Source organism: Nannospalax galili, unplaced genomic scaffold (genome assembly GCF_000622305.1).
Source record: "Nannospalax galili isolate Female #2095 unplaced genomic scaffold, S.galili_v1.0 scaffold600, whole genome shotgun sequence".
Taxonomy (NCBI): Eukaryota; Metazoa; Chordata; class Mammalia; order Rodentia; family Spalacidae; genus Nannospalax; species Nannospalax galili.
In genome coordinates, this window is record NW_008348789.1 from 3,799,302 (window position 1) to 3,825,941 (window position 26,640).

General features: G+C 33.3%; 1 protein-coding gene across 3 annotated transcripts in view; it reads right to left on the minus strand.

Annotated features, from left to right (window-relative positions):
• Nucleotides 1-26,640, minus strand: part of Cdh10 (cadherin 10) — a 210,715-nt gene that overhangs the window by 11,289 nt on the left and 172,786 nt on the right. For all 3 annotated transcript variants that reach the window (XM_029569823.1, XM_008846026.3, XM_008846027.3), the window contains 4 exons: nt 18,910-19,097; nt 17,188-17,441; nt 9,724-9,860; nt 3,813-3,934 (listed from right to left, as the gene is read on the minus strand). In XM_029569823.1, coding sequence (XP_029425683.1) covers nt 3,813-3,934; nt 9,724-9,860; nt 17,188-17,441; nt 18,910-19,097 — 701 coding nt within the window. The remainder of the gene's footprint in view (nt 1-3,812; nt 3,935-9,723; nt 9,861-17,187; nt 17,442-18,909; nt 19,098-26,640) is intronic.

The following is a 26,640-nucleotide window of genomic DNA, read 5'->3' on the forward strand; positions in this document are numbered from 1 at the left end:
AACAGTAAGACAAAATCACATGTGACTGAATGTGTATCATACCAGAACAGGCTTTCATGAGCAAACCTTTGATGCAAATGAAGGCAGATCCTTTATAAGAAAAGTATTTTTTTTTTCTTTTTTCCCTTTAGGACATAACTTAGTTTCTAATGACTAACTCCTTAGTATCCAAAATTTACCTCTCAATATAGTCTTACGTTCTATTTCTAAACACCATCAAATGCACAAATACACTTGTTTCAACAAATGTTCCATAAAACAGTTTGCATGAAAATCAGAAATGGACAAGAAGTAAATAAAATGTTTCTTCTGGCTCACTAAAACACTCATTTCTTTATTTCTACCAGAGACAAGTTCATTTAATATATTGCCACAAGAGATTTTGCCACAAGTAAGAAAAAAAAATAAAAAACCTGGTGGTATCCAATTTTATTTTTAGTATATGAAGGAAAAAGCACAGTTTATCTTCCTAACAATAGTATAATTAACTTGGATTTTCACACCCTCCAGAAAACAAGAATGATTATACAATGGAATGTGGGTGGTATGCTGGATGGATTTTAAAATGCATAAAGAAAATTGCTCATTATGTTTGAAAATGTTTTACATGTTTCTGTGAGAAGACTAGCTTTATTGATGAAGAAACTATCTTCGTTATTGTCAAATGCAGCATTTTCAGTTGACAGAGAAGTTCCTACATACTGCTCACTGCATTATTTTTAGTCTGATAAAATCTATGCTATTACTTGGCTTGCTGTATGTTATCAGTTGATAATTGGTTTGAAAGTGTCTTAGATATCAAAGAGTAAATGCAAGCATCCTCTCTCCTTTGGAGTCTTTGAGATTTAAAGTCTAATTTTTTCCCTGCACATAAAAAATGTTAAGATACAATTACTAGCCAAAGGAACAGGCATGAGTAAGGGCATGGATAAACAAAAAGAGCAAGATTCTCCTCCCTATTCTAACGTCTTTGTTTCTTTGAGGAAGGAAATGTGAAGAGCTTAGTAGCCCCATAAATGAGGCCCCAGAGAAGCTGTGACATTAGTGGCAAGTTCCATCCTTTCTAAATGAAATGTCTCCTTTCTTAAACAAAGGAACTGGTCATACAAAGGAATGCAAAGGAGAAAGGGTGGCTCTTAGCTTCATTTCCGATTTATCAATTTGTTCACATACTAAACATGTGGAATTGCCCCCCATGTTGTAGTTCTAAATGTCATCTAAAGAACATTAAATTGGGGCTGGATAAATGGCTCAGTGGTTAAAAGCAATGGTTATTCTTCCAGAGGACCTGAATTGAGTTGTCACACCACGTGGCACTAACAACCATCCATAACTCCAGTTCCAGGGGTTCCAATGCCCTTTTCTCACCTGCGTGGGTATTGTAACCAGATGAGTGCAATAACATATATGCAGGCAATGTATCCATATACATAAAATACAAAAATAAAAGAAAGAACATTTAAATTATGGACTATTGCTTGTTTGGACAAAGGCATTCAATAAATAACTAAAGCACACCAGAATTCCCAACACTCAAATTTTCCTAAGGAGTTAGCACCATTTAACATGAATTTCAAAGAGGGCTTAGAGATAAAGCCTTGCAAATAGCTTATTTTGCCTTTGCTGACTTATATGTCATAACCTGAAATTCTTTCTTTTCTCTTGTTCTCTGTCTCCCTTTGGTTTAGGCTTTGAGAGAGTGTTATATGGTTTGGCCTGTCCTTGGACTCACTATGTACCTGAAAGTGACCTTGAACTACAGACTCTCTGGCCTCTGATCCCTTGAGTACTGGGAATACAGATATGCACCAGAATACTTTATTTTATTATTTCAATATATAAAAGATTTCTTTAAGCAAAAAAATTCTTAGGAAAGTAGACTAAAATAGCATAAACTAGACTCATTAAAAATAACCAGTATGGGAGATGGATGCATCTGCAGCCAGCTTGAAAAATGATTAGCCATATTCTAAAGGTGATCAAGATTGGGTTACTGATTTTTCAACCTTTCATTTGATAGATTCCCTTCATTAGTCTATCTTTTAAATATCTAGAAGGGCTTGAGACATTACTGGTTTAGCTATAGTTAAAGAGATCACAATACATATGGAAATAAGCTTCATTCTTTGTGTATTTTGAATAAATTGGTAGGTTAGTATTTATGATTCAAATGGTCTGAAAAGATATCTCTTGAAAATTAAATAGAATAATCATGGATGGAGTAGTAGTAACAAAGTGGATAATGTATCACTTATAGAAACTGCTTTTAACTTCTATCATGCTGAGCCTGCCAAGGGAAGGACAATTTGGAATGGTATTTTTAGGGTAGTCACTGCTTCATTAAGGAAAAAATTAGAAGAACCTAGGTCATTTAAATATTCAGAAATAAACATTTCCATAACATTTCAAGTACAGAAAGAGAATCCAACTATAGCAATTTTGCTCTTTCAAACAATAGACAAGCTATTGAACTGTTATAATCTTCAAAGAAGAACTTGAGTTATTCCACAAAACAATCTGCATAAAAATGTAACCATGACATTTATGTTTATAAAAGCATTAAATGATGTCAAAACACAATACAGTTTCTCAATGGCTTTCTTTTCTTTATAAAACACATTTGATTGGCAATTATTATTTATAACATGCAACTTCCCTCTGTGAAGATAGCACTCAAACCAATTAAAAGAGCTTTTCTTTCAGTCATATATGCTAGAGCTTTTCAAACAACAAAATGAGTCCAATGAGGAAATGATTTAAAGAATTCTAAACAAAGCTAATGTAGCAAGAATGTTTTAAAGGACTAAAATGAAGTCATTAAGCTCCTTATATGTTGTCACACTGATGAAAAGCAAAGTCCATGCACAGTGAATTCAGCTGTCATACTGCAAAATATAGTCACATGCAACAAAACATTAACTAAACGTTTCAGTGATCCCATGCATTCATTTCTGGGTTTCCCCAGTTCTCACTCTACCCATGCTGGCAGCAGTGATGATATTCTAAAAGATACTTGTGACCAAGGCTCAGTCTATAAACTATTGAAGCAATGGTGCCCAAGAAATTGGTACTTCTCAGGACTCTTTCTGAGAGCGGAGAAGACTGAAATTCAGAGCCAGCCACAGGGAAATTTTTCTCCAGTAAAGAGATTTCACACAATCTTTACAACTTGCCAGACCGTCTTGAAACTGAAGAAACTGGAACTGAGACAATGGCGGTCAACAATGGGCAGGGCCACACTGTGCCCAGGACTGCTTAGTTATATATAATTCCTTCCTTTTATTTAAATCCAAACTTCATGTCAGGACCTCAGAGATGTATTTATTGGGCATCTCTGAACTTTTGTAGTTGTTCTCCTTTCCAATCCTTTCCAATCTAGCCATACTGAATAAATGTCATTTCTCTGCATGTCTCTCTTATGGTCTATTTAATTGATCTATTGAAGATGGGTGGCAGAGATCAGGTGATTAGGTGTATAAGGGTCTTGTCTCTGACCATAACAATTCCAGTAACACCATTAAACCACTAAATGGTTACCAATGTTTATGCAGTAGTACAGCAGGGATTTGGGTGTTTGTCCTTGTATTTGAAATTTCTTTCTTTGCAATACAACTTTATAAATTAATTATGAAACCTGATATACTATGACTTATTATAATTTCCATTTTTATAAACATCATTTTCTGAAATATTACTAACAGTATAGATTAAGTCTTCCTAATTGCATTTCTTCATTCACACAAGTTTTTGACAAAACCAAAATTTAACACACAGCTAAAATCATCCAAAATTTCAGTTGTGTAATTGCTCACCTGTCCTGGTCTGGCATTTTCACAAACAAATGTGTCATAAAACACAGCAAATTGTGGAGCATTGTCATTAACATCTAAAATCCTCACAAAAACAGCCACTCGAGTTGTCTCTTTCGGATTATCTAGAAAGAGAGACACAAAATTTTGTTCAGGAAAGCACAGCTTTAATTTATACAGGCATCTGGTGAACATTAAGCGTTCACTTGCAAATGAGCATTGCATTCATTCTCCTAAAGTAATGAACAAATGCAATAAAGAAAATTATTGTAGAGCCTAATTAAGTAGTCATGAATTCCCTCATTATCAGGCACAAGACTACTATTACTATTTTGGAAATCCTTTAAAATTACAACACAGTATTATAACAGAGTTCATATTATATGTGTGGCCCTACTGTCCACATATATGAGGTGGGAACAAGTATTTATTAAACTGTAATTTTTATGCCCCTTTCATTTAATTCTTACTTTTTTTTAGGTAAAGCAGTTTAAAATAAATTAAAAACTCGGACAATGTCACTGTCTCCTAAGGGCTGTTTGTTATACTAAAACCTGCCAGTTTTGTTGCTTCTATAATCAGAATGAACTCTAATAGCTACTTTCAAATGCTTGGAAATTATACTGCATGGGTTTATTTTAAAATTTATTAGAAAACTTATAATAAAATATAATAGTTGAAATATTTTATTAATATATGCATTACTGACACCATTTCAAAAATCCAAGCTTGATTTTGCATACCAATTTATCCTATCCAAATTACCTCCATTAAAACGATCAGCATATTCATCGTGATTGTTTTGCTAAACGTGATGAAATTAAGGCGCATCAAAGTTGTCACATAGAAAGATGTATTTATTATTTTGAATTATAAAGCAAATTTTAAAATGTGTTAAACATGTTAAAATTTTGCTTAGTGTTAGAAACATTGTTAAATTTTTTATAATGGCATTATCACTGTTGGGTATAATCTAGGTAGTCCTACTAATGTTTGAGATTTGGGCATTAGAAAGTCAAGTTAAAGTCATTCAGATTTCATGAAGTGAATTCATTAATCTGAGCATAGCTGAACTTGCATGCCAACACTAGCAGAGTCAAGGTGAGTATCCTTATAAATGACAAAAGAATGTCACAAGACATCTGTATTCCATGCTTGTGGCAGTACTAGATCAGTTTAAAAAAGTGAAGTCTTCATCAAGTTAGGAATTGATAAAGAAAATGTAGTACATATAGAGACCAGAGTAATATTCAGATAAGAATGAATTTTGTCATTTGAAACCACATGTATAGAACGGGAATGTACAGTAAGTGTACCAAGGTAGTCACAGAATGACAGGATCCACATGATCTAAATCACAGGTGGAATTAAAAAAAAATCAATGTCACAGACATGAAATATCCACATAATAAGAAGACCTACACAATGCTAACCAGTTTTCCTTCAGTTTACATGACTATGATGAGTATATGGACAAGAAGAAAGAAGAAAATAAAAAAAGAAAAATGCTATTCCATAACCTTCCTATGTCCTTTAGTACTAAATTGTTTGCTAATATCCAGAGGTATATTCCACTACAAATAGACCCTGCCCACCTATTTGCTTGCTGCTATACAGAAGAGTGGGGAGGTATGTTTCTTTGACATTTTCTAGAAGACGCTCTTTTACCTACTAATACGGTAAGTGGACATAGGCAAAATTTTCATTTTGGTATTCATTCTTGACAAGAAAATAACTCTTCTTGGAAGGAATCCACTTTCTAATTATGCCAATGGAGTCAAAAGAGACAAGAAAGTTTCATATGTGAAAAATTGCTCTGTCAGACCCTTCTCTCACACAATAGGAAGATTCTTCAGTCTCTTTCCAAATAACTCAAGGCTCTTCAAATCAAATGCTAAATCCACAGGGATGAATGTGCTTTATAAAACATCAGGCCTCAAGTCATCTATTCAGAAAACAGTGCTTACACTAATCTTTTTTGCTGGCAGATGCTCCAGCTTATGTATAAATAAAAGTCTAAAGCATTCCAAGGAAGAATTATACTGAATAGCAGCTGGCTTATGTTTACCACCTGAATCTCCCTTAGTGTCGTCCTTCAGGGCAGCTGCTCTATAGCAAGAAGGACTGAGTAATAAAGGCTCTCAGGATGCATGTCCACAGGTGAGGCCATTCCTACGCATGCACAAGCTTTTCAATTAGTCTAAAAAAGAGGACTGTGTGTATCATTCTCTTGAAACTGGGATTTCAAAAGATGAAGCTTTTTTGCATGCTCTGGGCAAGATTTTCACTAACAGAGAGTGAGCTACTGCGGTTCTTCATCCATTGCTCTGCTGTCCTCAGAGTCTATTGCAATAATGATAAATTTTCAGATGTAATTACAGTAACTCTTTGATTTCTATAAGCAATATGTTCTAAAATTCCATTTATATTTAAGTCTATGGTTGTGATCTTAACTTTCTTTCTTTCTTTTTTTTTCATTTTCCAACAGGCATTTGAATTTTTTTTTTTTTACAGAAGAAAAGAATTATGCCATGGTGTAATGCACTGAATAATTACCTGAAGCAGACAGTACTTGTCACATGATGTGATATGTTGCTGTGTAATATGGAATTAAACTGTTAGAAGCAGGGTCTGGAAACAAATTAGTAAGAAGTTCATTTACACAAGCTTCTGTCCTGCCCAGGGCTTGGTGTGTGACACACTCACCATCAAGCCAGTATTTAAAGTCTAATAAAACAATTCACTTTATGTTGTTTCCCTTTCGCCCTCATTGCACTGAATTCCCAGAACAGCATAATGGGACCCTGGCTGCTTGTACTTGGCAGGTGGGCATTTCCAGCACTTATTCCACAGATTGATTTCACTTAAGGGCAAAAATAGGCTTAGTTCTTAAGAAGTAATTGGCTTAGCGTTTTACTGAATCATAATTACTTCTACTAGCTTCAGAAGTTAAATTTCTCAAAGTATCTGAAATAGAAAATGCAATTCCAAGCTCATTGGGCTTGAATAAGGATCTTGAACTGAGCAGACAGCACAAACAATCAGATTCCAGAAGCTCCAAGTTGGATTCCATTGAACATGGAGACAGAAAAACAGAAGTTTTCCTTATACGAAAAAAAAAAAAAATAGCCTTAAAAAGGTACTGCCATTTGTATCTCCCGACAGAAAGGAGGGTCCTTGGGAAAGACAAGGGTAAATCACTATTTCAGATGCTAGGTAGAATGATAAACCTAAATCTCTTTTATTATCTTGAAGCTTTGAATAGATTTCTGGTGATCTAACTGATTAGTTCCATGCTTCTCAAACACACAGATTTGTTCTTAGCTTGGAGTGATCACATCGAATAACTCTGTCTTTATAGTTGTGTGTGGACTCGGTATTGCACATATGGACTTTATAGGCTATTTCACACCATGACTCAGTTCCAAGTAAATGCTTATTGTGAAAACAGTCCCACACTCTGTTCCACCAACAATTTAACATCTGATTAGAAACTAGGAGAAAGTTTATATGAGCACAGGTATTTGATTTGACCAGCAGTCTTCTGAAGACGTAGATTGTTAAATTGATTTAAGGCTCTGCTGCCACCGTCTCAAATCTTTGAATGAATTTTGCTTGATTTTTGTTTTGTAGGACTTTGATAATGCTGACTATTGTTTGAGACAGGCTCTTCCTAGGTAGTCCAGCCTGGTATAGAACTTGAGGTCTTTCTGACTCAGCCTTCTGAATATCAGGATTGAAAATTATGCTGTCATATCTGCTCCTGAATGATTTCAATAGTCTGCTAATCATGAATTTGACAATGACCTCCACAAATGATAGAGACATTCTTATCTGTGGGAAACATCTGCTGCAATTTAAGGAATATGTTGTTCGAAATCTTCAAGTTGCCACTTTCTATTTGGATGATCTATCAGTTTTGGAAATCATGCACAAAGCATAGTGCTAGACTTAGAAATGGAACAACCAATTTTGATTCCAAGATTACTGCTTCCCACACTGAAATTTTATGAAGGCTATAAAAATCACCAAGGCCTAAGAAACTTCTCAGTAATCTGAAGTTAATAAAACATTAGCAACAGGAAGTCTAATTTAAAATCCTTAGGATGACACCAACTACCCAATGCATAGTATGACCTATTTCACCAACATTAACAATATAACTTGATTTTGTCATCTACAATATTAGTATCTGTGTATATGGTTGTTAAGATTTAATTATATCATTCATAACTAACATTTTCTGGAGATTCTAATTCACAGCATGAACACAATAAATTTAATATTTTAATTTTTCCCTCAAATTAGAAACATCAATTATAAGTAGCTTTTATTAGCTATTACTAGTTGTGGATTTATAAATACTAATGGAAGGTAGAATGTGTTATTCCAAAATACATAGTGTTGACATAAGTATTATTTTCAGCTATGACTATATATATATATATATATACATACAGGATTATTTTCACAGATAATGTATATATTTGTGTATATGTGCAAGTACATATATGTTTGTGTACATGCATGAGTGCACATGCATGTTGAGGTCAAAGTTGAACATTTTATGTTTTCCTTAATCACTCTTCACATATTTTCATTATTTTGTATAATTTGCATGCATATTTCTGTGTCTGGTTTGTCTACATGAGTGTACATGTCCATGACTTCTAGAAGTATTGAGTGTCCTGAAAGATGAAATTACAGGCTATGGCAGTGTGTAGTGTGTGGGTGCTAGCAACTGAACTCTAGTCCTCCAGAAGAGACATAAACACTATATATATATATATATATATATATACATATATATATATATATATATATATATATTACAACACAGATTAATCATATTTAGATCCCCTCACCTATCTCCAATCCCCATAACCCCCACTGGATTTCATACATTCTGTCATAAATGTTAAGGCCTATGGAGTCAAGTTTGTGTACCCAGATGTCTCTCAGTGTGAGTTCACCCACTGAAGCATGTACAGCCTATGTAGCATCATTCCCTTAAAGAACACCAATAACTGCTGAGCCATCTCTCAAGCTTCTCTTCATTGTGATTTTTTTCAGACAGGGTCTCCTCATCAGCTTGAAGTTCCCAGATTCAGTTAGGGAACAGATAGGCTGGCAGGCTGTGAAGCTCCAGGGATCATCCTGTTTCATTCTCTTCCTAATTTCCACACATGCAATTACAAATATATATAACAGGCCAGTCTATTTAGATGAGTACTAGGTATTTGAACTCAAGTCCTAATATTTGCATGGCAGACAATTTACCACATGAGCCACCTCTCCAGCATTAAAAGCTGTTTTACAATTAAAAAAAAATCAAGAATAGGTGCAATAACCACCACTTTGACCTCTTCTCCATCTTAAGAGATATAATATATAAATATTCTCTCATACTACAAAGACAGTAACACTGCTAATATCTAGGAGAGGTTGAGCAGAGGCAAGAAAAATGCATACAAATACATGTATATTTAGCTATTTTTCACTATTGTTTCTTTATTCATTCTAGTATAGAGATATGTTTTATGTTCTGCCACTTTGGAGGGCTTTGTTTCTATGAAAAGTCTCCCTGCTACATAAACTTAAATGTGTATGCCTTTCTCCTGTCAATTTGTCTTAATGGCAGTTCAATTCTCAAGCCTTGTCAAAATTCTTGAGAGACTACAGTTAACATTTCACTCCTCTTTCAATATTCTTAGCTTATCCTCAGTGTAGAAATAAAGAAAATGATGGAAAAAATACAGACATTTGAGAAATCATGAAAAAAATTGTAGTGAAATTCAATTTATTTAAGTAATAAGAATTATTTTTAACATAAAATAAACCTAAAACTAAGTCAAAATACAAAAAGCAAAAATTTCATAAAACATAAATATTTATCAAACATAATTCATCTTACTGATCTCAGCAGCTATAACAGTAAGATTGTGCCATTGAGATAGTTCACGGTCAAGTGGCTTTGATGTATAAAGTGATCCATTTCCAGAATGTATGTTAAAGATCCTGTCAAGGTCAGTATGGCGATCCAAAGTAAATCTGAAAAGAGATGGCAAAGAAAATACATGGCAGTAATATTGATGGTTTGCAGTAGCAAATGGTAAAATACAAAGACATACAAATTACTGATAATCATAGGAAATAGTACTGATGAAGACTGTAGACCGTTTCATCAGGTTGCACAGGTGAACATTCACCACTTGAAGTATAAACTAGCATTTTGTTCCGTATTCAAATGCAAGGTTTACAAATGATTCTGCTATCGAAATCATTGCCTATTGCCTTACATGGTCGACTAACTTGATGTATTTGGCCACAAATTTGTCTGAATTATACACAATTAAATTATTACTGACTTTATTTTGTAACTAAGTATTCTAATAAAGAAATACTAAAACTATCCTTTATAAAAGGTTAATATCAGAAGGTCAGACTTTTCCTTAGTAAGAAAATTGGAGACAACATTATTTTTATCAAAGCCGTGGATCATCAACCTGTGGTGATTTGTAGCTTCAGGTGTGATAACTGTATATCTTCAGTTAATTAACCCCATGAATCAACATAAAAAAATACCTTAAAATGTTTTAAAGTTACTATTCTACTTTAGAAAATTTCATACATCTGTGTAAAATAAAATCCATGTCTTTAAAACGATCATTTTGCAAACTGATTACAGCCATCATGCAAAATGTCACTTGAAAGTGTACTACATACCTTTGTCAATCAGAGTGGCGTAATTGGGATAAACGTCAATATCTTTATCACATTACATGTATCACCATTAACAAATACAGAGTCATTATAATTCCTGCATTTGGAATAATTTACAAATAAAAATTTAAATCATTACTGAAGTCACATAAATTTTTACCTCCTAACATTCTTTCATGATTACCCAGGCTGAAGCTGTTTTCTACCTTTCATCCTAAACTACCCTGTATTGCCATTCTTTGTGATGTGTAGTGTTGTATTTAAAGCAGTTTAATCACAAATTTAAAACAGGAAATAAGACATGAAAACAACAAGCCAACTGCTACTATCACACTCTACTACTCTAGTACACTAGCTGTCATCCAATGAATATTTCTTGATCCCCTTGTAAAATTTTCTCTAATGGAATAGGATATATATTCAGACCTAAGAGTAATCTAAAATAGTTATCAAATTAAAAAAAAAATTGAACAGCCCTGTCAGAAAACAGCTAATTATCTTACTTGGGAAAAACACTACAGGAATTTACAATACTTAGATTAATACATGTAATAAAATAATAATGTATCAATGTCTTATCCTAATCCATTCTAAGGTTTGTTGTTGTTGTTCTTAATTATTTGTATGTCAACTCAAAAAATAATGACAGTATGTAGAAGATTATTATATAGTATATTAAAGAGAGAGAAATCAAAGATTTTCATTAATTATTTACATGCATTTACTGAGTATGGGGATTGAGGGCAGGCACCACAGTGCATATATGTAGGCCAGAGGACAATCCATTGGAGTTGGTTCTCTTCCTCTACCCTGTGGTGCTGAACTCAGGTCATCAGGCCTGGTGGAATGTGCCCATATCTGCTAAGCTACCTTGGCAACTCAGATCTTCATTTTCAGATATGCTTCACATACAATTTTCCAACCGTATATGGGCAAATTGTGTGTTAACTTTCATTTTCTTTTAAACATTATTTCCAGAATATTTTGAAACAAAAATCTATGATTTCTGTCCAAATATACAGGATACATGAAAGAATTTTATATCATGTGTGGTATGAAATATCCAATAAATACATTGACTTAATAAAGGTATTTTATTTCTTTGGGAATTGATACTGTGGATATCCAAATTCTCAGATGCATAACTCCCTTGTATAAAATGGAGTAATGTTCACATAAAACCCATGTAAAATGTCCTATATATTTTAAACCGTATCTTGGTTGCTTACCACAGCTAAGATAATATAAATGCATGAAAGTAATATGAATGAAGCAAAGTCTGTATCATCCCGGTACAAGAACAATGATTTCTAATGTTTCCTTTCCCTTTCTTTCTTTCTTTCTTTCTTTCTTTCTTTCTTTCTTTCTTTCTTTCTTTCCTTCTGTGTGTATTTAAAATTCCTATCCTTTGCCTCTATTTTCTTTCTTTCTTTCTATTTTCTTTCTTTCTTTCCTTCCTTCCTTCCTTCTTTTCTTTTTCTTCTTTTTTTTGAGACAGTGTCTCACTGTAGGCTAAAACTCTCTATGGAGACCATGTTCGTCTCAAAAATCACAAAAATCTAGATGCTTCTACCATCTAACTGCTGGGATTAAAGATATGTACCACCGTGTTCAGTCATATATTTTTCTCTTTTTTCTCCCATATTTTTTGAGTTTTTGTGCATTTCATATAATAGATCTTAATCAAATTTAGATCCCCTCCCCACTACCCCATCCCCAGATTACATATTCTGTCATAAATGTTAAGTCCTATCTAGTCAAATATTTGTATCCAGATGTCCCTCATGCAAGTTCATCTACTGGAGTCTACTCAGCATATCTAGAGTCACTCGGTTAAAGAACATCTACTCTCCCTCACCTACAGTAGTCATTTGCCAATAGTTCCTTGGCTACTTAGGGTTCCAGCCTGCTATTCATTTCCCCATTCTATGTTGGGTTTTTGTCTGATTGAGTAGCATGGATCTTGTGCATGCTGTCACATTGTGGGAAGGGCTCCTATAATAAAACTTACCTATCCAAGCTCAGGGACCATTGAGGGAGAGGGGTGGAAAGAATTTAAGAAAGAGTTTGGTGCATGAACATAAGGAAACAGAGGCTTTCGGGCCCCTGGGAACTTGCTCATATTATCTCTTTCTGTGAGAGGATACAGAACCCACATATATAGGAAGTATGTTGTATAGTATATAGGTATAGCTTTCATTACATATATATATGTATATTCCTACTTCATTTCTTTGAAAATATATTTTTTCTATATCAAGATCACAAAACATTCCACAATCAACATGGCATAAATTCTGTTGTCACACATTTCATTTCAGACAAAACATATTGCCCATGGTCCTTTGGCCTGCATCCTCATTAAACATTATAATTTGTTTTTAGATATACACAGAGATTTTATGTATCCTAAGGAACAATTATATGAAGACAGAAATCAATTTGATTGTTTTGAGAAATATTTCGGTAATATAATAATACCACTTGATTCACATTTATATTATCAAAAACATTATATAGGGTCTGGGCATAAACCTCTGTTGGTAAAGTGCTTTTCTAATATGCATGAAGACCTGGGTTTACCCTATGACATGCTGGGCCTGATAGAACATACCTGTAATCTTACCACTTGGAACAAGAAGTCAGGAAGAACAAAAGTATAAGATCTTCCTTGGCTACATTGTGAGTTCAAGACCAGTATGGGTTACGTGAGATTCCATTTTAAACAAACCAACAAACAAAAATAATATATCATTTCCACTTTGAAGTCAGGAACCCAGAACATGACTGCCTTCAGTTGAAATCTCTGCCAAGAAAATGCTATTTAATAACTTAATAAGGGGATCTCACTGCCTCAGAACTGCCTGCCACCCTTGTAAGTCAGATCATGCCCACTGTGCCTTGATTCCCCCAAAGTCTGAGCAGCTGTACTCTATCCCCACTCTGGGTCCCCCTACTAGCCTTGGGTCCAGGATGGCTCTTGCTCTTTCTGAGCCAGATCCCTGGATTACACTCTTAGTCCAGACTCACCCACTGTGTCCTGATCTCCTGTGCCTAGATTAGATCAATTCTTCAGCTTCTTTTGTTAGACCCTCCACAGGCTGTTCCCATACCATCTTGCCTTTGGCTCCTCTCCTGATTTGCCTAGCACAGACTTCTCTACTGTTCAGGTCAGTCTACTACCCTATCTAAGAACCTGAAGTACACACCAACTAACTTTTCATATCTGAGCAAAAAGACGCAAGCTACATCAACAATATAAACAGATTTAAACTTCAAGTAAACAAAGTCAGAATAAAATTTCCTATCAGATAGACAACCAACAAAAGACAGCCTTATGTTTAAAGGACAATGCAAAAATACTAATAATATGAAAAACCAAGAGAATATGTCCCCAAATAAAACCCACCAGCCCCACAGAAATGTACTGAAATGACAATCACCCTGAGGAAAACCATGACACAGAATTTAAGAGAACAATCATAAAGATGATCAAAGAACTTGAAGAACACATAGATAAGCAACTCAAAGAACTGAAAGAGGGTAGCATAAACCTTTCACTGAAGCTCGAGAAAATACAAATATGCTGCTGAATGAAATAACAAAAATAATTTAGGACTTGAAAAGTGAATTCACAAAAGAGATATAAATATTGAATAAAACCCAAGTTGAAATGAAATGGAATAGAAAAACTCAGTAAGTCAATTTGAAAAGGCAAGAGAAAGCCTCACAAGTAGAATCAATGAAATATAAAATAGACTATGAAGACTGGACAACAAAGTTAAAGAACTGAACTCCTCAAGTATTGGGAACTATTATTGGCACAGCGTGACTTTAGAATAGGAGGAAGAATGCTTCCACCCTGGGACTTTCCCTGCTCTCTGCTTCTGTGGTCTGAGTTGACAGGCTATGCTTCCCTCATTAATTAGCAGTCTTGGATACATAACTAAAGAGTTCTGTTTCAGTTTATGGACACCGGAGTTTCTCAGCACTGTAAGCTTGGTTTCTATATAGAAATAATAGATTCTAGTAGTTGCTAAGAGTGATCACAAACAGTTCACTTTATATCTAAGGTATTATTAATATTATGTAGCTGAATCTTGGATACTGTAAACGTGTGAATTTCAGTTGGTGAACTAATGTATTCTTGGTTGTAACATAATTTACCCTTGGTTATTCCTTGGTTACTTTCTTTTTGTAAAGTAATGTATCCTTGGTTATTCCTTGGTTACTCCATATCTGCATTCTATATAAGCTGCTTTAGTTCACAATAAACATGCACTTGGAACACAAGCCTCTGCATCCCCTGTGTCCTGATTTCTATCTGTTGGGGTCCCCAAGCACTTCAGGCTTGGATTGTGGTCACTGAACTGTGACACTCAAGCAAAGAGTATGAAAAAAGTTAAAAATGTTGAAATGGAAGGACTATGGGACATTGTGAAAAGACCAAACTTATGCATCATAGGCATACAAGAAGGAAATAATCTCAGGGAAATGGCATTGACTAGATCTTAAACAGGATAATTGAAGAAAACTGCCCTAAATTGAGGAAAGACATACCTATGCAGATATATGAAGTACAAAGAACACCAATTATATAGGAGCAGAATGGAAATTCCCCATGGTATATCATAGTAAGAACACTGAAAGTACAGAATAAAGAGAAGGTACTGAAAGCTGCTAGAGGAAAACAAGTTATATATAAAGGAAATCTTATCAGAATTACAGCTGATATTTCAGTGCAATCTATGAAAACCAAAAGATCCTTCACCAAAGTATTCTCAGTAAACCTCAATCACCCAACAAAAGTATCTATCATAGTGAAAAGGTAATGGAAATTTTTTTCATGACACAAATAGGCAGAAAGGAATCGTGTCCACCAAATCTGTCCTACAAAGAATACTCGAAGCAACACAAAGGATCAAAGAGAGGAAGGACTATACCCAAGAGAATACAGAAAGAAAACAAAGAAGGCATAAACATGGAAACACAAATTAGGACCAAGAACACAAACAAATTAAGAAGACAGCAACCAATATGTATCTTTCAATACTAATCCTAAATATGAATGAACTCAACTCCCCAGTCAAAAGACACAGGCTGCTGGAATTAGGAAACAAAATCAATCTTTTTGTTGTCTTCAAGAAATTTATCACACATCTAAGTAGGGACACTATGAAACAAGTGGGTGTTTCAATTCTAATATCTGACAAAATAAACAACAATTTAAAACTATTCAGAAGAGAGAAAAGGATCACTTTAGTCATAGAAACAATTGGCCAAGAAGGATTTACAATCATGAACCTATATGCACCAAACTGATGTGCCCAATTTCATAAAACGGTACTCTAGGACTATAAAATTCAGATTAACCCAACACAGCAATAGCAAGTGGCTCCACTATCTCCAATAGGTAGGTCAACTGGAGAAAGAACAAGCAGAGAGACGTCTAAATTAAATGACATCTTACAGCAAATGGACCTAACAGACATTTACAGAATATCCCAACCAAGCACCAAAGAATACTCTTTCTACTCAGTAGCCCATGCAAGTTTTTCTAAAATTGATCACATACTGGGACATAAAACAAACCTCAACAAATAGAAAAAATTGAATTAAGTCCATGCATTCTATCATACCAAAAACAATAAAGTTTATAATCAATAGCAAAAGAAGCTCCAGTAACTACACAAACTCGTGGAGATTAAATGGGTCAAAGAAGAAATTAAGAAAGTACTAAATGAAAATTATAACACAACCCTATAAAAACTCTGGAACTATTTAAAAGCAGTTTTAATAGGCAAGTTTATAGTTCTCAGTGTCTACATCTAAAAAATCATAAAGAGCTCATATATATAAGTTAACAGCACAACTCAAGACTCTTTAAAACCAATAAAAGAAACAGATTAAACCTAGTAGACCAGAAGAAATAACAAAAATTAATGACCTAGAGACAAAGAAAAAGTACAAGAATCAATGACTGAAAAAGCTGGTTCTTTGAAAAGTTAAACAAACTAGACAGACCTTAGCCTACATAAGCAGAAGAAAGAGAAATTCCAAATTAAATGGAAACCACCAAAGTTAATTAAAGAACAGATCAAAAGCTTAAACAGACCCATAAAAAATGAGGAATTTGAAACAACAATACACAACTTCCAAATAAAAAAAAAGCCCAGGTCCATGTGGATTTACAGCAGAATTCTACGAAAATTTCAAAGATCTACAACTAATACTTCTTAAATCGTTGAAAAAGACAGAAACTGAGGAAGAACTTCCAAACCCCTTCTATGAAGCCAGTATCACTGTAACACCAAAACCATATAAAGATGCACACGTGAAAACCATAGGCCCATATCCTTAATGAGCATAGATAGAAGGATTCTAAACAAAATACTCACAGCACAGACAATTGCCAGAGTCTTTAATTACCTCCCAGAATTTGAAGGCAAGACCCTATTGTTGAAGACAGGATATATGTGGGACACAGGACTTGGAGCAATGAAGCTGAAACTGATGTGGAAGCCTTCTTCATGAAGACCAGCTCTCACAGTTCTATAGGATAGTATACAAGCTGCTAAAAAATGTTAGTAGAATTTCCCGATCCCTCTATGCATTTAACTGTGCTTATTTTCATCTTAAACAAGGACATAATTACCTTATGGGACTGGAAGTAGAATCCGGGTCTCTTGCCATTACCGTACCAATGATTGTGCCCACTTCAATATCTTCATGAACTTCAAAGAGATAGGAAGATCTGCTGAAAACAGGAGGCTCATCTACATCTTCAATGGAGATTTTCACAATTGTAGTGTCTTTGAATGGGCCTAGGTAATAAAAACGTGGATCCACATGGGTGTTTTCTGCTTCTACCTTCAGGGTGTAAAGTCTTCTGCTCTCATAGTCAAGTGGCTGTAAGACAAACATCCTCAAATTAGAGTGAAGGAGTTGGATTTTTTGCACTAAGTTACAGGACTTAGAAATCTGGCTGAGTTTTATACAGTTGTTCATTAGTTAATAAAAAAACAATTAAAATGCAATATATGTATGTGTTATAATTTATATTTAGGTGACTAATTTATAATACTTTTGAACATTGGAAAATGATAATTATAAAAAGTTACATAAATATTATGAAGATTTTCATAAGGACGGTTATTCCATACCAAAAATGGCTAGTCTGATGTGTATTTCTGTACACATGATGACTTACTGGCTATGGGACAATTTTTTAAACTAAGATTCAGGAATTTTTAAATTTTGGGTTATTTAAAAAACATAATATTGATATCACTACAATGGGACATGGAGCTGTATAAATTATGAAATGTTGAAGACTAATATAAAACTTTCAGTAGGCATAGGAAATATTGAAGATTAGGAAAATTGTATGTAATGCAAAAAAAATTAGAGTAATGCCTTAAATATGATGCATTATGAAGCTAAAAGTAGACTTTTATATGAGGTAACTTAGGTAACTTAATTGTCATGGGTTTAAAATCTAATCCCTGAGCCATATTTGCTGCACAATATTTATTAATATCTTACACTCAGGTTTGCTCAAGCGTTTTGTTTTTTTTTATTTTGTTTATTGTTTTGTTTTTTCATTCTGAAAAGCAAAAAGATTCAATTTGTCTTATTGCTTATTTTCTTTATTGGGAAAATAAAGAAAAAAGTGGCTTTTACCTTTGCTGGTTATTCCAAGTTAGCAAAGGGTTTGTTTCTTGTGCTTTCAAGAGCATCTCAGCACAATTTTATTACCCTGTCTCAATGGTTATTTTTTGCATGATATTTCACTTGGATCTAAATATACGTGTGCCTTATTTTTTCTTATAATGATAAAAACCAACTACAATAAAACCTTGTTACTTTAAAATTCCTTCACTTAACATATATTAGCAGAAAAGTTTAGTTTACATAGCAGAAGGGAAAATGTGAACAATTAAATTATGTTCCAACCCATTCTGTCTCTTTTTATTAACAACACTAATTATTGGTTCATACATCTGGATAGGATAGCAAGCTATTTTTATGCCTCAACTGTGATGATGTATTGCTATTATCATGTTATTAACAATTCCTTAAGAAAATATTGTTTTCTGGTGGGCTTTTATTAACATAGCTTAGAAATATAATTAAACATATAATAACTTGTCCTTTTTTCTTTAAATTTCAGATTTCATGTTTCAGTTAACAGAAGCATATTACCAGAATGTCTGAAGGACTCACTGGCATCAGATCCTTCTTACTTATAAATAATATAAATCACAAGAAAACACAACAGTTATGTTTCATTTGGTGGATAACACAAAAACAAGTCACATACTGAAATCTGTACTCTCTAAACACACAGATGATTATTTTCACCGAAGTTATGCACCTTTTTCACAGTTATGATGCCTTCCTGTGTGTCCTTCTCAGTTATAATGTCAAACATATCTGTCCCATCTCCATCAATAATTCTGTATTCTACTTCAGCATTTTTCCCTGTGTCAGCATCAGTTGCTTTCACGCTCCCAACAGCTGTGCCAACTGGGGAGGATTCAAGAACCCGAAGATGAATGGTGTCTGTGAAGAACAAAGAAATAATATATAAATGATAATATATATTCATAGGGAGAAAAATAGATTTCACCAGAGAATATTCAAAAGTGTTCATAAACAATATTTCATAATTTAAACTCCATGTTAGATGTTAGCAAATTAATATTTTAAAAATATTTGTTAAAATAATATTAAAATATAGGAGAAAAAACATAGAACTTCAAGGATCTTGGTCTATGTATAATATTACAAATAGCACCAACTGTTGACAGTATCAGCGATTGTGGTTTAGAAAAGTAGCTATTGTTTTCCTTTGTGTAGATCAGATTTGAGTGCAGACAGGAACATACGTGCATTTATGCAATTACAACAAATTTCATGATCTGCATTGAGTATTTTTGCCATGTTATATTTAATTATTTACTTTTCTTTCATTAGCAGCAGAGCAAAACATTCCAAGATCCCATGAAATCAGTCATAAGGTATAAGAATAGTATTTCTATTTGTGACAAGAAAAACAAAGAACAGTCTGTGTGAGAAATATAAAGATGCCTTTCACAGTGTCTGAGTGGAAATGCTAAACTCTGACAAATTCTCCTTCATTCTGGAACAAAACAAGAGTATATATGAGCCCTTGGTGTGCCTGGCTGTGCTTCCTTGATGAATAACCTCTACTACTAATGAGATTTATGTTTTAACACCTGGTTGTAAACTACATTTTCTGATGGGTTAATTGACTGGAAACCTGCTTCTGATTATAGCACATTCCTACACATAAGCCTCAAGTAATTCTCCTTAGTACACGTAATAAAGCACAGAACAGTTACACAGTCGTGGTTTATCTACGTACCTTTCTTAACATGTTTTACCTTCTGTTACTTCCATGAAGATTTGCATCAGACTATATCTATCATATTATTCTACATAATTCTATGTAATTTTTCATGTTAACCCAGTAAAATATTTCCTCATTATTCTCATGAAATTATGATACAGTTCACCAAATATGAGATGTCACTACTATGTGCTGAGTGTTTCACTGGCCTCAGAACAAATGAACTTCTGACAACATGATCTTGGATTGCCAGTTGGTTTCAACCTGTGTTTTTCTGTTTTGTTTTTGTTTTGTTTTGTTTTGTTTTGTTTTTTGCTTTATCTCTGTCTTGGGTAGTTTACTGTTGAAGGAAAACTCAGCTTAGGTCTTGCAAACTATATGACTTTCTCTGTCTTCACTTTCTCTTTTCCTTGGAATTCCTGAGCCCTGGGTATTCTAATGGCCCAGCTGGTCACATCCTCCAGGTGCCTGTACAAATGTGAACTGGTTGGAAAATCAGTGTAAACCAAGTAAAGCACTCCCAGTCACTTTTCCTATCCCTTTCCATCAACAAACATTTATTTTCCAAGTACATACCATGAAATATGAAACAAAATAGTATTTTTATATTTTATTCAATTTTATATTTCCAGTGTGTCCTTTTGAATACCATAGTCAACTATGTAGTTCTTTGTATAATGGATCAAGTGTATGCATATGGGATAGAACTTCCTAACTAGCTTAGCACTTCTAATGTTTTCCTAAGTCCAGCAGTTAGATACTTTCAGTCCACATTGTTATCCATATTATACCATTTGAAACAATATTATTGTCAATATTTAAAGGTTAAAATTATTGGATTGCTTCCACACTACTTAAGGTAAAATAAAACATCAGTAGCCTGACCCTCCGTAATTTGGTATTTTTTTCTTTCTGGCATTCTCTCTTTTAATTAACATCTTGAAGTAAAATTAGCCTCCTTCAGGTTTTTCAACAGGCCTTTCTCACTTTAATATTTTTCCTTCCTTATAAAAGATTCCACCCACTATTTGTGTATTAACAAATAAGTTTTCCTTTTAATATATGTGTGTGTGTGTGTCAAATACACACACACACACACACATACACATGAACTTTGCTACTACTCTACTACTGAACATTAAGTCTAGTCTGGTCACTGAAAACAAATTTTAAAATGTTAAAAGTATTGACAGGTGTGGTTGTGTGCTCAGGAGGCAGATATGGGCTCATCTCTGTGAGACCAAGGCCAGCCTGGATATATAACCAGTTTAAGGCCATCTGGGGCTACAGTGAGATCCTGTTTCAAAAAAGCAAAAGCAAAAACAATAATAAAATGCTGAATTTCATTGAATCAGCACTTCAATAAATTGATTTATTACACTTTAGTAAATGTTATCTTTCTAAAATATATATCATTGTACAACTCAGTTCATCTACTGTTAATGTTAAGTAATTTCAATTGGTTTATGAAGTTTTTTCAAACTGGTCTCTGCTAAATTTTCCAACATCATTACCTATTTTAAGATATTGTGACTATGTATAATGTAGCCATACTAATACTTTTTGATTAATGATGTTTATCAGAATATATAAAACAGTTAATATATGAAACACTTAACAAAACATATGCAAATAATGTGGGTGATTTGGTTGACATGGCTATAAACCTGAAAGTGTCATACAAAGAATACAGAACATTTTTAAAGAAAAATTTAATCCAATATGATCAAGAATCAATTCATTAAGGAAGTTTGAATGAATTTTAAGAAAAAGTATTTACTAAACTATTTTACTGTGTAGTAGCTGATTTATATGTTATTACAATAAAGAGAAATTCACAACAAGAAAGAATTCTCAGTGGTTAGAGCACTTAATTCACAACATAAAGACAAAATTAAGAAGACACAATCTTGGGCACAAGCAAACACACATAAGAGCCTCCATATATGTAAGCACAGAGACATGCTTACCAGATACATATGAGGAAAAGATAACCCACATATATCTGAAAGTTTAAAATAATAGAAAATTAAAATTTACTTCTAATACATTTGATAAGATTCTTTTATATGAAACGCACAAAACGCAATAAAAATATAGAAAAATTAAAATAATACAGAACGAAAATTATTTACTTTTACATGGCTCAAGTAATGTAACACATTTGAGGAACAAAAAAAAAAACATAACCCAAAAGACAAAAACAACCACCACAGGATATTCTAAAACACAATTGAAAAATAATAGTTAAACATGGTATAGAAATTAGTACTATGAAGAAGAGAAATGTATTAACTTAAGTCAGTACGTACAGAGAAATACAGTATTAAATAAGTGTTTTCAAAATTAAACACAGAAATATGGTATTATAACCCATTGCTCAAAGAAATGGGAAAGGAAAAATAAAATATATAATAATCAAGTTGTAAGCAAATATATAGGAAAAGGTATAAAAGTAACAAATTCCTCTTAAAATAATTGAGGAAACAGGCATGTATTTAGAACAATTGATTATATAGAAGGGGAAAGCAAAAGCTGTCATTTCAAAAGTGATATAAAAGAAATAATACTTCAGATTAATATCATAGTTGTGAAAGAGAAAAGGCCTAACCACCTTAAAGAAATAAGGTATGATTTTAAATCATCTATGTCCTCATATACAAAGAGCTCAGAAATTTCAAAGACCATTCATGGGAAACAAAATCCTGGTTTTATTTAAGCAAAGCCATCTATCTGGAGAACAGAAAGACAAGGACTGTGCCCTAATTCATTGTACGGGAGCAGTATAACCCTGATACAAAAGCTAGACAAGTCTTCCAGTAGTAATACAGGATGGGTCAAAATTTGGCTTTGGCCATATACAAATATATAACTTTAGATATATTCCTTTTTAATTTTCAACTCATAATTACATATATACTCACACAATATTCTAATCATTTTACTATGATTTATTATTAGTTATTATTGTTATTTATTTTTGCTGTGCTAAAATTTTATAACCTCTTATGGTGATTTTCTCCAGAGGCCACTTCTAATACCAAGAATTGTATAAGTAATATTCTTCCTTTTTTTGTCTTCTAAATCCCTGATACTTTCAAAGAAGACAAGTTACTTTTAGAAAATCTTTCAGGTGGGGTTTATCTCACACATTCTCATGAGATTAATGTAATGAATCTCTGAGGAAAGTGTCTCTAAAGAGGTGTGTTCTTACTGTATCACATGGTGTCAGTTTTTCTTATGACTGAAAAAGTGATTGCTCATTAGTTGCTAAGATGTTTCTGCCACTTTTCTCCACTTGTTAACATACTATATTTTTCTTTATGATTGGTGGCTGTCTTGGTGAAAATGATTGAGGTTAGACAAAGATTATTTCTCTTAAAAAAAGTCTATATCCTAATTTTAGTGCTAATCAGTAATCCAGCCAGCATATAACACACTAGAAATTAATATTGATAATTTTTCTATGGTTTCATATTTAGTATTTGGAATTATTATGCAAAAGAAAGTTTCCCTTCACCAAATTTATTAATTTTTATTTTATTATTAGGCAGGATTTGTATGGGATAAAGATGAGTTATTTTTCTCTATGATTTTTCTTACAACAATATGGTTTTTTTTTTTCCTGTAAATTCTCCTAGATTTGGCTATGGTACTCTTTCTACTAGTTTTTAGTGCTTTTCAGTCTATCGCTCTCATACTTTGCCCATAATTCCTTAATTTCTGGAAACACAAGTTGTTCTAGTTTCTTCTTATAGATTCCCTGCCCAAGATATGAAATGAAATAGACATCCAAAGAGTATATATATATAAAATTTTATCCGAAAAAAATACAGAAATGCCAAAACCAATAAGGAATCCTAGAATTATAGAAAATTAAATACTTATTTTACAATGTGTAAATGTTAAGGATAATAAGAAAACAATGTGCTTGAAGTAAACAATCTGTCTTTAACATAATTTCAACAGCAATTATTACTTTCTTTCTTTCTTTCTTTCTTTCTTTATTATTTTTGTCTTTTTGAGACAGGGTCTCCCTGTAGCTCCAGCTGACGTGGAACTCACTATGTAAATCAGGCTGGCCTTGAACTCACAGAGATCTGCCAGACACTGCCTCCCAAGTTCTGGAATTAAAGGCATGTGCCAGTACACCTGGCCAAGTTATTGCCTTTTAACATATTAATTGGTCTTTGAAAAAAATCAAGTGTCTGTATCCTATAAAAGATTTTTTCAATGCTATAGCTTATAGTGTAGTATTTAAGACTTGAAATTAAAAGTTTATCCTATACCATAACAGATGAATATTACTTTACTGAGATTATTCTTACATTAGAAATGACCACACATCTTTATGCTTGAAAAATGATTGTGCATTATAATGTTACTGCTAAAAAGGGTGCACAATTCCATGATATTACCAAGAGACTCTATCCTACCGCCAGAACACTGGTCACTAATGCTGGCATTTTCCACTCATGAACTAAGACTTCATGGAGTTTTGCAATTTATAAATCTGAGCAATTGAAAGGGAGGCTAGGATTTCTTAATGGAACAGAAATTAAATGCTATGTCAAAAGTAATAGAGTCATAGAAAATAATTTCATGAACCTAGCCAAGTTGTTGTTAGCAGTTACAGAATTTGATAAATGATGAGAAAATTATAACTTCACCCAGTAAAGCCCATTAAGTTAGGTCTGGTTTCTCCCATTGTTAGTTTGATAAATTCTTTCAATAATGTAACCAAAATGATAATTCATGTCTTTGATATATACAGAGGTGGACACATGAAAACAGTGATATGATATAAACAATCCTCAGATAGAAGGCACATGTATCTTCCTTTGCCTGATGATATTTGCCATTTTAAAATAAAATGATCTTTATTGAGATGGTCTCTTGAAGGAATCACCTACATGGTGATTACTCAAGCAGCAGTCTTCAAAATTACATTGGAATAGCTAGATGTTTTGGCTCAAATCTGTAATTACAGAACTTGGGAGGCTGAGGTAAGAAGACAGCTGTGCATACTAGGCCAGCTGAGGTTCCAGAGTAAGATGTTGTCTGAAAACAACAAAAGTAGTTATAATAAAAGGACAAACAGCTTTGCAAGAGGTATAAGGAGGAGTCTTTAATAGGCCACCCAAGTGTATTTCAGATGTTTTCAGATAACCTGAGTAGCTTATTAGAGGTGTAGACAGCTTTAACCAGGAGGGAAGAGAAATGAATTTGTCACATCCACAATGGATTGGGTGTAAGGCTTGCAAGCAGTCTAAAATTACCTCACAAAGAAGCTGTACAAGGACAAGAAAACAATGCACTTAACTAGCTGGGAGAAGCTTTCTTGGTGGTTTCTCCTGTCTCTCTCTCCCCAAGTGCTTTTTACAAAAGTAAGTGGTTATCAATAAGTTTGGAGAAGCATATTACAGTTCTTTGAAAATTTACCTCAAAATGCCTCACTCAAAGTCACATATACTGGAGATGATGATCTTAAGTATTTTAAGATAAAAAACAACATGCCATATACACATGTTTAAATATTACTACATCTATCTATATATACACACAGAAACATAATACATGTATAAGTATATAGGGAGATTTTTAATCATATATATGCACAATTTAAGCTAATTTACCGAATCTATGTCTGGATTTTACTAATAATTTGATTCACAACAATTCTAAATACATAGACACAAATGCACAAAAATGTCCTCAAAATTTATGTTACTTTACAAAAAAATATTAGTCAATATATTATTGAATTTCAGTTGCAAAAGAGCTCTGAAATGAGATGAGCAGTTAAAAACTCAAAATAAAAGGTGGAGAAATCACTTTATACTCAAAAATTTCTAGAAATGAAAGATGATGATGCATAGAAAGTAAAATTTGCTGGAAATGAAGAGAATATCGATTTAGTAGCTCTATGAACAAATGTGTGAAGATCCAATACAAGAGGGACAAGAAAAAAAAAAACAGACAACCCAGTAGAAACATTAGGCTAGACATGTAAACAGTTTATAGTGAAGTAAAACAGAAAGAATACGTAGGACCCGAACCAGGAAAATTCAAATTAAAGTCATGATGTGAAACCATTTTATACCTACTAACAACAAAATTGAGCCCAACAGAGCCAATGCAAAAAGCGCATTCAGGGCAGACACTTGGTTGAAGGCAAATACCGCACTGGGAGGTGATGGTGTTTATTTTGTTATTAGTTTCCCAAGTCTGTATTAAAAAGGGCCCGAGTCTGTCTGCTACCTGTGCACACATTACCTGCCATTTGTGCATGTCTGTGCTATTGTAAGAAGAAAGCTATGTTATGATTCCATTTTAACAATTATCTTCCAAAATACAGATATCAAATAAGGTCATAGTTTGAGTTTCTAGATAGTAAGAGGATGTAATTCAATCAATAGAAATAAAAAGAGAATACATAGTGTGAAGATAAATACCAGCATAACTGGTAAATACTATGGAGAAGGAAATACTGTGAGCTATCATTATATGCAAAGAGAGGATGAACAGTAGTTACCTAGTATTAAATGGAAAAAGAGTTACCAAAAATTATAAAATCTTTAAATTTTATATACCATGACATTCTTTTTGAAACATAATAAGAGAAATTTGTCTTAAAAACACAAATAGAGGATAATTGTGTGTGGTTGACACATTTGATATAGACCAAAAAATCATATTTAAAAGAATCATTGAAATTTTAAAATAATGGAT